We start from the raw sequence: 13,409 nt of genomic DNA, 5'->3' as shown, positions 1-13,409 counted from the left end.
GGAGGGTGAAGATATGATCGGTGCATCCTCGACCAGAACGAAAACCAACCTGCTCCTCGAGAGTCAATCTTTCTCGGGTTTTGAACAGTCTACGAAATATTATAGAAGCCAGTAGTTTAGACGCAATCGGAAGAAAACTTATTCCCCGATAGTTATTACAGACACTGTGTGAACCCTTTTAAAAGGTAGGCACAATTATCGACTCATTATATGATGTTGGAACACTCTCCAACTGTCAAATATTTGTAAACAACTCAGTCAGTTCCTTAACCAGAAAGTCACCGCCACCGTTAGAAAGGGCTGGAGGTAAGTCATCTGGGCTTGGTGATTTGTGGCGGTTCGAGAGTTGGAGTTCCTCGCGGACTTCCACCTCGTTAGGTGGATCATTCGTCACAGGTCATGGAGGGTAGGACCGTCTGATCGGTGTTGCCGAGGCAGTAGACCAGTTGAACTGCTCCTCGAAAAACTCTGCCCATCGTCAGAACATTAAGGGTAAATGTCAATTTCATAAATGTAACGCAAATTAGATTATTATGGACTGCTACCACTGAACATTTATCATAATGAAATATATATAAAGTACTATGAAAAAGGAGAAACTGACAATTTAAATTTATATATTCCTTCATTTATTGGAAATCACGTTTTTCACCATAGGTGGCCCTTACTACTATCAATGTTATTAGTAGTTATACTAATTGGTTGACTTCCTAATATGTTATTTGTTTCACATTCGTGAATTAAATCTATGTCGATGCATGTATTGATAAACGTTTGACAAGAACGCCATTGTTCTGGAAAATCTCCTGGAAGTCTGGAAATTTCTTAAGCTTAAGATTTTGACATATTTCCCAATCACACTCATTTACCAACTTATTTAGTCGTAATTAAAATTATTTTCTACCCCTCTCAAGTCATAATTTGAGGGAATAAGTGCCACTGAAATTCAACAGTATAGTGCATACTACACTATGAAGTATGAAGTTATATGTGTTGTATACAAATCAGAACCAAATCACTGATAATCTTAGGAATGTTATAACGTTCATTATCTGATCAATTATTTTCAGACAGTGAAATGTCAATTTTTTATTCCAGTGTTATCCAGTATTAAACGTTTTAAAAATATTACAAGACATATATATTTATTGATATGAAGATAATAAAGTTTCCGTAGATCTTAAAACATAAATTGATCTTAGCCATACCATCATAGACAACCTGGAAACACTGTACGGCAGTTTCGTCCTATTATGAAGCCAACTCCTCAGTAGTGTCCATGCCCGACCTCCCACCCGATAATATAATGACCACATTACCAACCGTTACTTCCAATCACACATTTGGTGATGTTCAAAATCTAATAATTACCTATGTAAATATGTTAACCTTTTATCAAATGGTTTTACAAGATGTTTAACCGTGATTCATTATTATTAATTTAATTGATTAATCAATAGTTCACTAACCCATTTGAATTACCGCAATAGAAAGGTAGTATTTTAAAAACCTACTTCCCTCCAAATATCCTGGTACGGCCGAGATTGGGGAGAGTTAGCTGTCTCTCTCGAAATGCTCTCACACGTATACAGCCACGCGTATATAGCCACTGCCAAGGAAGTCCTACTCAATGCCTTCTCACGGCGTTACTGTTGTTTACGAAATTGAGAGGACATAAAGCCAATGTCCGGAGCTTTAGCCGGGTCGGTGGATAAGGAGGATCTACCCAGTGGAATTGGAAAACCCTGATTCCAAACCAATGGTACACATGGGCTTCAGTATCCTGAGGGAACGAATGACGTATGAACCAATTGTTGGTCACCGGCTATCATATGACTGCATCTCCTTATGTTGCTCGACTGTATTGTAGACTAGACTTCTTAGTCGAAGGCTCGGAAAGCTGCCCCCTCCAAAAAAACACTTTCTTCGGTTTAGGCACTCGAGTAGCATTCCAGAAGTGTGGAGTATATATATTTGGTGCCTCCTTGAACCAATGTTTATGTGTTTGAATGAATGAATAAATAAAATACTTAACACATTACAACGGTGGTTGTAGTATTTTATTATTTTAATGTTGTCGAGTTCTGTGAGCTGGATAGCATAATTACGAGGCTTTCATTGTCATTCCGGATAATTTTATCAGTTTCTTCTTCGCGTGAAAAAATTCTACTAGGAAAACATCGAATGGCAGGTAATTTCTGTAAGCATGGTCTTTAGATCAAAAGGAAATCAATAGACACATGGAAATCGATCTAATCTACCTACTCATACAAGTAAGTTTAATCGAACGCATGATCAGAGGTCAATTAACCAAGAAGGTCAACTAGAAGACAAGGGTAAATGAAGAAAACGAAGTATATGAAGAATGTTAATCACAACTAAGTCCATCAGGACGACTAATCTAACACTTGAAGAATAACTGAAAAGCTCACTTCTGCTTAAAGGAGGAGCTGCTAACTTGACTCAAAACAACAATAAAATCTTCACAATTTAACAGCCTATCTAACAACACTTGTAATCACAATGAACCTGTGATACGTAAGGTGAATTTTTTCAGTTTAATTTGTACCTTAATACGTGGTATTTTCGTATCAGTGTTCTTTTTCACGAGGTGAAAATATTAATGTTGAAGGCATACAGAATCATTTATTTGTCAGATTTATCTACTGCTAATAAGACAGTCGTTTCACTCTCAAATCAGCAAGATTCTATCATTATGGGTTGTCATATTGTTCCAATCAGTGATATTGATTCATAAACCACTTACATTGTAAAGCTTGTTAGTTTTTAGCTTTTTTTAAGACCAATTCAATACATTTAATTCGAAACCTAAGAGTGATGAATTACTTGGTCCAGTTTCACTCGACTAACGTACTGTAGCGGTAAATAAATCCCCAAAATAAATAGCTCTAAGTTTTCGACATTGGATACTGACCATATGTTTTAGTGGACTCATCTAGCTGAAGGCGCTCGGTCATGCATCCGCACCAGATCACGTGTGGTAACGCCGTGCTCAACATCAACCGCAATCGCTAGCCAGATTAGATCAGATAATTCCGATATATTGGTTATCGCCAAATACACTCTTCCGATCTCCTCGACTCTGTCTTTTGATTTCTCTGGGTGGGAACGAATTATATTAGAAGGTGTTACTGGTAAAAGCGTTGTCAAACACTGAATACCTGTGCCATCTTCAGTACTTTATACAGGTATATTGGTGTTTAAACAGTTATTAGGTGTAATTTTCAAGATGTTAATATAGATGAACACAAATTCCTATTTATCACACCTCGGATATTATTCACTAATCATAAAATATAAAAAAATGTAAACAGCGTTTACATGTTAAAATTTCCTTGATAGCCTTGAACATAATCAATTGTGACCTTGTACGATGTATAAATCATGATTCTTTTTTGTTTATTTATATGATTAGTGTTCACATATACATATACTTGCTTTAAATGTACTTCTAAATGGTATTTTTGCATTGTTTATCTAAGCGGTTTGCATATCATTTAGGTCATTTACACAGCTAGTTAGTAGAAATATTATATTCATTTATTAAACTATTAATATCAGAAAGGGGTTATTATGGGTATTATAGTGATTTTAATGGTTGAGATCATGAGTCAATTGAAGTTAGACCACCATGGAAAACCTAGAAGTATTGGACAACCATTTCATCCTATTGTGGGACTCTTCAGCAGTGCGTATCCACGATCCCATCTCGCGAGATTCGAACCTAGGGTCTATTATTCTCACACACGAGCGCTTAACCACTAGACCACTAAGCTGGTCGGAATACAACGGTGTTAGTGTCTAACTTCAACCAATCAACGAAATTGAGCGACACATTCGCCATTGTCTTCAGTGAGTTACTACCTCACAACAGACCGTGGATGTTCACCGCTGAGGAGTCTCACAATAGGACGAAAGGGCCTCCCAGTGCTTTTAGGTTTTCCATGGTGGTCTAACCTCAATTGACTCATGATCTCAACTACTAAATATTCAGTTATTAATTTTAGTCTACCAGTTTGTACATTACAATATAATTTCACGGTGTTCATTAAACTTTCGTTTACATTAAGTACAGTTTTTAATATCAGTTTGCATATCATCTGTTAAATCGTTTTATCAGCTAGTTTTATTCTGTCAGACATTAATGGTTAGAAATGTACCTCTCTAACCCAACCAGGAATTGGACTTAGGATCTTCAGATTTACAGGCGAATGCTCAATAACCAAAATTATTGGGTTGGTGCTCAAAGTTAAAATTTCAACTTCGGTCAATTTCCTATATAGGGAAACGAGTGAGGTTAAATGATCGTCACACTAAATTGCAAATTGACTAAAATGTTTTTTTCTTTCAGTTTATCGTCGTGAGAAACATTCTAATGCTTTGTTTATTTCTCTTCGAAAGTTATATCCTCAATAAGTCTAAATCATATTTCATAATATTCAATTAACAAAAAAATTGTGTAGATACATTCAGTCATCAGGTTGGATAATTTGTTGCAAACATTAAAACGTAAATGGACTAATGTTTTTATTAAAGGCCCAAATGGATCACAAAAACAAAAAAAATTACAAATTAGTTTCAAGCAAGATACTAAGATGCCTTCGAAACATTGCCTCCGAATGTTAAGATTACTGAGAGACCGGTACTGAGTTTATATCTAGGGTACTAGGGAAATATGCCAAATCGGTTGATGAATTAGTGGATTTTGACCCAGTATGGTGGTTGGTACGTGTGAAACGTGTATACTCAACAGCTGCTTATCATAACGCCTGATATTTATAGGATTAGGTCGAAAGAAAGCTAAAGGTGGCCGAAAAAGACTTGAGATTTACATGAAGTAATGAACTGTTGAACTGAGCTGTGTTGCCAGGCTAATACCGCCAGGTTGCGTTATGAGATGCTAGATGGGATGGCTTAGAATCATTCACAATGATACAGATGCATTCACTCTTCTTTTCTCTATAAATCTTGACTTTCAAACTTTTCCTATGCTCTTTTTCTCTTAAATTCATTCATTATTGAAACGTACTCTTTATGCGACTCTTTTCTGCTATCGATGATGCCGATACTTCTTCTCTTACTCTGAAGATTATTTCAATGATTTCATCTCAGTGTGCTGATGTGTTATAAAGACTTGACCCAAACCCTATATGTGGCAGGATATGGCCTATTTATGATTGGCTGAAACTAATATTTGCTGAATTATCAGGGATAATATTGTAACTTTAAAGTTGAGATAAATTTAGTTGTGTACAGTGTTTCACTAGCACGTTGCAATCAAGAATCATTTTAATTATTCTCACTAAAACTGACCATAAATATGAGTTTTTTAGTTGATAACTGCATCCCAACGAAATGAAATTTTTACATGAGAACAATTGTTGACATATATAAGCTGACCCAGGAAACGAACATTTTATATAAAAGATGTCTCGTAGACCTAAGATCCTACGTTAGATCCTCGAATATAGGTTCGTTGATGCACAGTAGTGAGGAGTAACATACTAAGAAGAAACCCCCTTCCGGAGCTTCCAGGTTTTCAATGGTTGTCTTACTTTGGTCGATTAGTGATTTCAATCAAAACGTATTCTATTTCAAAGACAAATGAAATGTAATAAATCTAAAGATATATTTGAAGTGTTTACATTTAGAATATTGTCGGCTCTCAAATCTGTCAGTCCTATCAAAATATCATGATTAACTGCCTCGATGTCAAAGGAGAGTGGAAGAGCTGACAGACATAACCACTAATCCGGACCCTTTGAAGTCTTCAGAAATCTCATGAAACTTATTCATACAGCAAATAGATTTTTGTTTCTTCGATGTCAGAAGATGAAAGCCATTAAGCCCCTTCGGCTATTTAGATAGTAAATTAAGTTTTATTTCAATATGTATTTTTCAAATAGAGCATAATATTTCCCTAAAAAAACTTTAAATTATCTCACTTCTCTAACAGATATGTTAGGTCTCTGTTTGCCCTACTTTGAAAAAGTGCATTTTAAAACCGAATACGACTTAGTGAAATGCCATTTCACTAAACACTCAAAACTGGACCACTACTTAAAACTCAATAAAATAAGTTTTTGTAGACTATATTATTTCGATAGAACAATGAGAAGACGGAGTTGATCTGAAAAATGTTCTATCGAAATTTATAAAAGGGACTAATTGCTTTAGACTATATTAGTCGAAGATTAATCTCATCTGTGGTGGGATTAATGAACAGAGATCACTAGATTACTGTCTCCTTCTAGTATGAGACTCTTTAGAGGTACAAACTCCTGACAAATATCATCAATGTCATTAGATGATCATCGAGCTATATTACAAATTGATTGAAATTAAAATTATACCACTGTACATTGATGTAGTTGTTTTAATGGTCAAACATTCACTGTCAAGTCCGAAGGTCCTAGTGTTGATCTCTGGTGAGTATGAATGAGGAGTCGTATATTAGGACGAAATAGCTATTTATTGCTTCTTGGTTTTCAGATGCACCCAAACGATATCATTATATATATATATATATATATATATATATATATATATATATATATATATACGCCATAAAGTATTATTACTTATTCGCCTAAAATGCGATGACATATAACAGCCATAATTATTTGTATGATTAATTTTCAGGGAACCATTATTCGATAAATACATCTTTTATCATTTTCTCAACTGATCGACTGACTTATTTGATAACTGGTCATTTGTGTTTAATGTGTTTTAAATGAAAACTACTAACCAAGTATTGTACAAATTCGAAAGGCATTAGCAATGACATGATAACGGATTCGTTTTCCCTAGATGTATGTATATATGTTAGATATCTTAAAATGATAGTAAATACATTAATTGAAAACGTTTTTGCTTCGTCATGCTTAAAATAAGATTTTATCTGTTTGACAATATTTTTCTAAAGAAGTTTAGCGTTTATAGTTTTCAACTCAGTGAATCTTACGATTAGACTCAGAAACTATAGAAACCGAATAAACTAATGGATTCATAATTCAATTGATCACGAGGTCAATGTATAAATTAAGTCATAGGCATCCAACATGTTACTAAGTTATTGAAATATAATTAAAATTCAAACCTTCATTTTAATACAATTGGTCTAGATGTTAAGCGTTCGCGCGCAAGACCGACAGGTCCTGGGTTCGAATCTCGCAAGATGGGATCGTGGATGCGCACTGTTGAAGAGTCCCACAATAGGATGAAACGGTTGTCCAGTACTTCTAGGTTTTTCATGGTGGTCTAACTTCAATTGACCCATGATCTCAACCATTAAAATTACTATAATATCCACAAAACCCATTCTGATACGATTGAATAGTTTAAAACCATGCTAATTAATCTAAGTTATTATTATTATTATCAGCTTTATATTTTTGGTACAATATAGAATTCTGAGCACAAAGTATTTCAACAAGTTTCCGTTTCTTTCTTCTTGGTCGGTCCTGGCGATAAATATTGAGTGATCGCCAGTTAGATGTTAGCGGTTCAGTAAATGAGCATCTGAATAATGTGCATTCTTTTCGCTGTATAATGCCAGCAACCACATTGTCTCTTATTGAGTTTTTTGTAACTTTGACAACGAAAGGTTGTACACTTTTCAGAAACGCAACAGAATAGGTTATGCGATTAATAAATATAATGATATATTAAAACAAAGAAAAATAGATAACTTGTTGAAATATCTAGATGGCAGGAACAGGTAGCCCAGATGGTCAAGCAGGCCGCACACACTCTCTGTCTCTTTGAATTGTTCAGTCTTGAAACACTTAGCATAAACAGAACAATGTTTAAATTCAAGATTCTATATTAAATGATGTCGTTAAGTGATTTCTTAAAATCCCATTTTTTTAAAGGTGGAAAATTTCACCAAAAAAAACATACAAACAAACAAACAAACTATCCAAATATTCAGTGTGATGGTATGAAAAGATTATAGATACCGAAAATAATTCACAATATGATCAGTCACCACCACTTTAAAAAAATATTGATTATACATATTTATTATATTAACTGAATTGAGTTCAACTCCTATGGATATTTGTATACTTTTCTATATAGTGAACATTTTCATCATATTAATCCAAGTACATAACTATAAGTGAAAATCAAACAGTGATGAGTGATACTTTCATAACATAATCAAACATTATAAGAAGAGATATATGATAGTTAGCAGTGGATATCAAGATGTATGCTTTGTCCTATTTGTTTCAAGCCCTGTGGTGAACATTAATTCGGATGTGGTAGGTATATACAGATGACGAATCATAAATAGGATAAAACGACCATCCGGAACTTAACAGCTAGTTACCATTCATTTCTACTTAAAATACTTATGACTGAATGACTGTTTCAAGCCAATCCGTACAAGATGCATACATGTCAGTAAAAGATAGATCAATTACAGTTCTCAACATCAATAGATGATTCAGATTAACCAATATAAATGAATAACTGAAGGTTGCCTAATTAAATATAAACCAAACTTATCTCGAGGAGTTAAATGTTGGTGGAATCAACTGGTATATTAAAATTTTCGGTCGTATAAAGAACCGACTATTCACATTTTATGAGATATGATCTATTTTTCGTATCACAATACTGAAATATATAGGGCGAAAAGGACATACTTATAGAATTCGATTGACAAGTAAAACATTGGTTACTACTCACTGATCATTCAGTATGAACATAAGTTCGATAAAATGTCAATCGTGAAACGGATAGCACAATGGTAACCACTCTGACTATTACATTGAGCGATAAAAGTTTACATTTCTTGACGAGTATTAGTTTACTTAATAATGTTTCATGTAGGACTTGTTGATAAGTTCCAACTAGCATGAAACTCAAGTTTCAGGCTTTTTGTCCAATGTCTTCAAATATGTAAATATGTCAACCCCTAGTTTTCTTAAAGAGTTCAAACCAAACAACATTGATCAATTAATTAATCATAAACGGATTATCAGTATCTGTGAACGTTATAGAAAAGTATAGGATCGGGATGAGCCAATCAGATTCAGTACTAAAACCTTTAGGTTTTTGCGGAAAATTCAAATACCATTTTATAACGATCAAATATTCTTCTGTACATTACTCAAAACTTTCGATATGATAACAGGAAATGTGATATTGTTAAACATATCTTAAGTCTAATTCTACCTTTTTAGATCACATATAACATCTAAATCGAAACTAACCCTAAATTCTAACTATAAACTACGAATCACGAAACAAATCATAACCTAATGGCACTAAATTTTATGAACCGACTGATCAGATAGCGTCCCTTCTATTTTCACGTGAAATCCATCCATCTATATGGCTACTGATCACTTTTGCATTATAGCTTATGTCAGTTAATGATTAAATACGCAAACCTAAGTCTCTAAGCCTAACTCTAATTACTTAAGTTTAACTAGGAACAATTTGTAGACTCTGAAAAATCAATTTTGGTTCTCATAAAAATTCGAGAAAGTGAACAATTTATAGCTGTAAGGACGAGTTCATATGTTATTGTTTTTTCGATTTACAGGTAGAGTAACTTGTAAAAGCCATTAATAGATTCACTAAACATATAAACTCTACTTATTATTTTCTTTAGCATCAATTAGCCATTTACAAAGCTGTTCTCTGATTGACTGAGAAGTGGTTGAATATTCGTTACAGTTGTTTTAAGCTCGTCCCTATAGTATACTCCACGATGATCCTCCTTAGAGCATTGTCTTATAATTCTCATCTCTGTAAATCTTTAGCGAATTTAAAAATAGCGATTTTGTCGGCTGTGATGAATTTACTACAAAACTATTTATATCTATGAGAAAGATATGAAAGAAACCTAATACAATATGAAAATTGGAAAACTCATAATAAGCTTTGAAAGATTCTAATCAACATCCTAACAACACTTCATTAAGTTTTTGACTGAGATCATGAACCGATTGATGTTAGACCACCACCTTTGGAAACCTGGAAGCACTAGAAAGCCGTTTCGCCCTATTGCGGGACTCCTCAGCAGTGCTCATGCACGATCCCGCTCGCGGGATTCGGACCCAGGACCTTCGGTCTCGTGCGCGAACGCTTAACGTACTGGACCACTGAGTCGGCATCCAATGGTGATAGTGTCTAACATCAACCAATCCACGAAATTGCGCGACCAACTCCCATTGTACTGAGGTAGATACCTGTCTCTACCCGACATGGATTAGCTCCACTGGTCACGGCTTCTCACTAGAACTCCGAGAATTCCCTCACGAAGCTAGTCATTAGTGAGCACATGCTGATTACTAGTATAGCGGTTCATGATCTCAATCAAAAATTTAATAATCTCCACACCCCCTATACTAGTAACACTTCATTAATTCTGTTGTAAAATATTTTTCGACATATTCAATCACTCTGTTGATTAGTTGATAAGTACCTTCAATAATCGATGTGGTCAGTTTAAGAATCATTCAAATTGAGATCGATATTATGTGTTTACTCATTAGAAATAATGAAAAACCCAGCTAGAAACAGTTCTGTATTGAAATTAATTTCATGTAAAGGAATCCTTTCAAATTTTGAAATTGTATTCATAAAAATGTAAGATTCATCTTTATTTTCTTTTTTTTCTTTTAGGAAAACCCAGAAAGAACTGATAGTTATTACAGCACAATTCACTATTCAATTAATCCCTTTTATAAGAAACAATTCAATAATGTTGGGGTTAAAGCTTACAGAGAAAGTAGGGTTTTACAATTAGTGACAATTCAAGGAACATACAGAAGATAATCTAGACTGATTGATGCATCAAAATACAATTACACATTACTAAATATATATAAGGGAGAAAACTGATACAGCAAATCATTATAAAATTCAAAAATAACTACAGTACAATTTTGCAGGGTAAGCTGTAATTGGTGTATGTAAACAAAAAAGAAAGAGAAAAACAGTCACATGAATCGATCGATGCATCATTGATGAAACTAAGATTGTGCAATAAGACAAGTTACTAACTGATAAAGAAGCATTATGATTAAGTAACAATAGTAATAATAATAATAATAATAATAGTAATATGTTACAAGAGAAAAGGTTAAATGAAATGCAATTTTGAGTAAATTTTCACTTATAGTTCATTGAAGTGAAATTGTAAATTCTATTCAGATGTCATCAATTTATAGAATTCTAAAATGTATAAATAAACAAGCAAACAAATAATTAAAAAAGAATTCAAAAATACAATTATAACTTTATATTGATAGTGGTGTATCCGGATGAAGAATAGTGAGTAGTACCTGTTAAGATCTATGTATGAATTATTATTAGATATATTGTTATTGTAACTATATTAGGTGTCTATTCATATTCCTTTTATTATAAGCTTTTGTTTGACCTATTGACTACTATTTTACGATTTACTATTCTTGAGGTATTCCCCATTTATTAGCTACAGTTTCTTACAATCACAGCCACTTTTTGTCTTGATATTATATAGTTGTTATTTTCTATTTTATGGTACGATGAGGTCTGGTTTGCTAGTATATAAACATAGTATGTCTGAAATATATGATTCACGTAACGGAGGCTGGTATTTAAGTTCTGTCCTGAACCGGCTGAGTTAGGCGAGAAGTTACTATCTCAAATGTTCATCAAGAACTCTAGGCTGTTTGTACAGGTTTAATGGGTCATTGGTTTGGTCGTATAAGTTGGTGTCTCAAATTGGTGATATTATCTCATGATATATATTACGAGACAGCAAGCTATAATAGATTGTTTAATTTCAGTGGAGAAAATGAACGTGAATAGAAGATGATAAACTGTTCTTTTTTCATAGCTACATGTTAGGGCAACAATATATACTCAAGATACACACACATGACAACAAAGACTAAATAAAATTAAATTTATACAGCCATTTTTAAATAACTTTATACAATTAGAACCAGTTAATGGGCTTAATGAATAGCCCATGACGGTTTAAAGTGAAAAATACCAGATTTGAGTAATTGTGTGAACATGAATACTAAAATTTATTAATTAGATTCATTTAATGAATCTTAAGTGGAACAAAACGGGCATTTTCATGTCTTCTGAAAACTTGTGACTAAACAGTAATATTGAGACAATCCACTTTGGATACAAATAACCATAAAAACTAATCAGTCGCGGTCTCGAATATCAACAATCTTATAATAAAAAGCTTAGAAAATAAATGTTTGGCTTATTTTATATATTAATACTGAAGATTTGTGTAGATTGTTGTGGTGACTGGAAGACTGTTGAAAACCAAAAATATTGGACGGATGTGTCGTTCTAGTATGAAGCTGAGTAACATGACCGAAAGAGCACAAAGTATGTTCATTACCTGAAGTTGGAGCTAATTGTATTAAACCCTCTATGAGACCAGACGGTTCTGTATTTGATCCATGGAGGGATCATGGGTGCGAACTGCTACAGAATCTCATACTAGTTTCCAGATCTAAAACTTTATTATAGACATCTGATCCATTGGTGTATAACTAAATTACGACGGTTTTCATAACTCAAAGAGGGTTTATTGATAGTTTATAATGATTAGAGTAACGTTATCCAGTTGATATACCAATGTATTCATATGATAGTCAATACATCGCTAATAATCATAATATTAAGTATCATTAGTTGCTTAAAAGCCTTTTGATCTTTAAATTAGCTGAAAACACCTTCTAGTGGTTTTTGATGATGCTCTCTGTCAGCCAAGTTAATCATAAAATAGATATGTATAGATAATTTTTACAGCCTATTATTGTGTTGTATTACAACTCAGAATTAAAGTGGATGTGAATATTTCAGAACAGAAACTATCCGATTGATGACTTGGTAGGGATAATTTTACTGACGAAAATTTTAAGTGTTGAAAAATTGTATTCTACAAATGGTAATTAATTTTATTGAACTTAGTAGCTAAGTAGATGACGCGTTGACGTTTGAGGTGAACGATATTGGGTTCGAGTCCCGGAGTGAACATTAATTCGGATGCGGCAGATAGGTACAGATGACGAATCCCATATAGGACAAAACGCTCATCCTAGACTTAACAGCTAGCTACCATACATTTCTGCTTAAAATGCTTGTGATTGAATGGCTATTTCGAGGCAATTCGTACAGGATGCATACATGTCAATAAAAGATAGATCAATTGCAGTTCTCAACACCAATGGGTAGATTCGAACAACCAATATATATATATGAACAAACTTACCATCAAAGTCGACAAATCCTGATCCATCGGTATCAGTATCTCGAATCATGTCGTCTATTTCTTCTTCAGTAAGATCATCACCTAGACCTTTTAATATCCATCTGTAAGAAGGATGAAATCAAAAAATTAATGC

At 33.6% G+C, this 13,409-nt stretch overlaps 1 protein-coding gene across 1 annotated transcript in view; it reads right to left on the bottom strand.

Annotated features, from left to right (window-relative positions):
- Nucleotides 1-10,460: 10,460 nt before the first annotated feature.
- The window catches only part of EFCAB9 (EF-hand calcium-binding domain-containing protein 9), a 36,828-nt gene continuing 33,879 nt past the window's right edge, over nt 10,461-13,409 (bottom strand). Inside the window, exons 6-7 of the mRNA XM_035733548.2 lie at nt 13,277-13,377; nt 10,461-11,220 (exon numbers count right to left, since the gene is read on the bottom strand). Coding sequence (XP_035589123.2) covers nt 11,192-11,220; nt 13,277-13,377 — 130 coding nt within the window. The 3' untranslated portion in view covers nt 10,461-11,191. The remainder of the gene's footprint in view (nt 11,221-13,276; nt 13,378-13,409) is intronic.

This window comes from Schistosoma haematobium, chromosome 6, assembly GCF_000699445.3.
Source record: "Schistosoma haematobium chromosome 6, whole genome shotgun sequence".
Lineage (NCBI taxonomy): Eukaryota > Metazoa > Platyhelminthes > Trematoda > Strigeidida > Schistosomatidae > Schistosoma > Schistosoma haematobium.
This window is presented reverse-complemented; position numbering and strand designations above follow the sequence as displayed.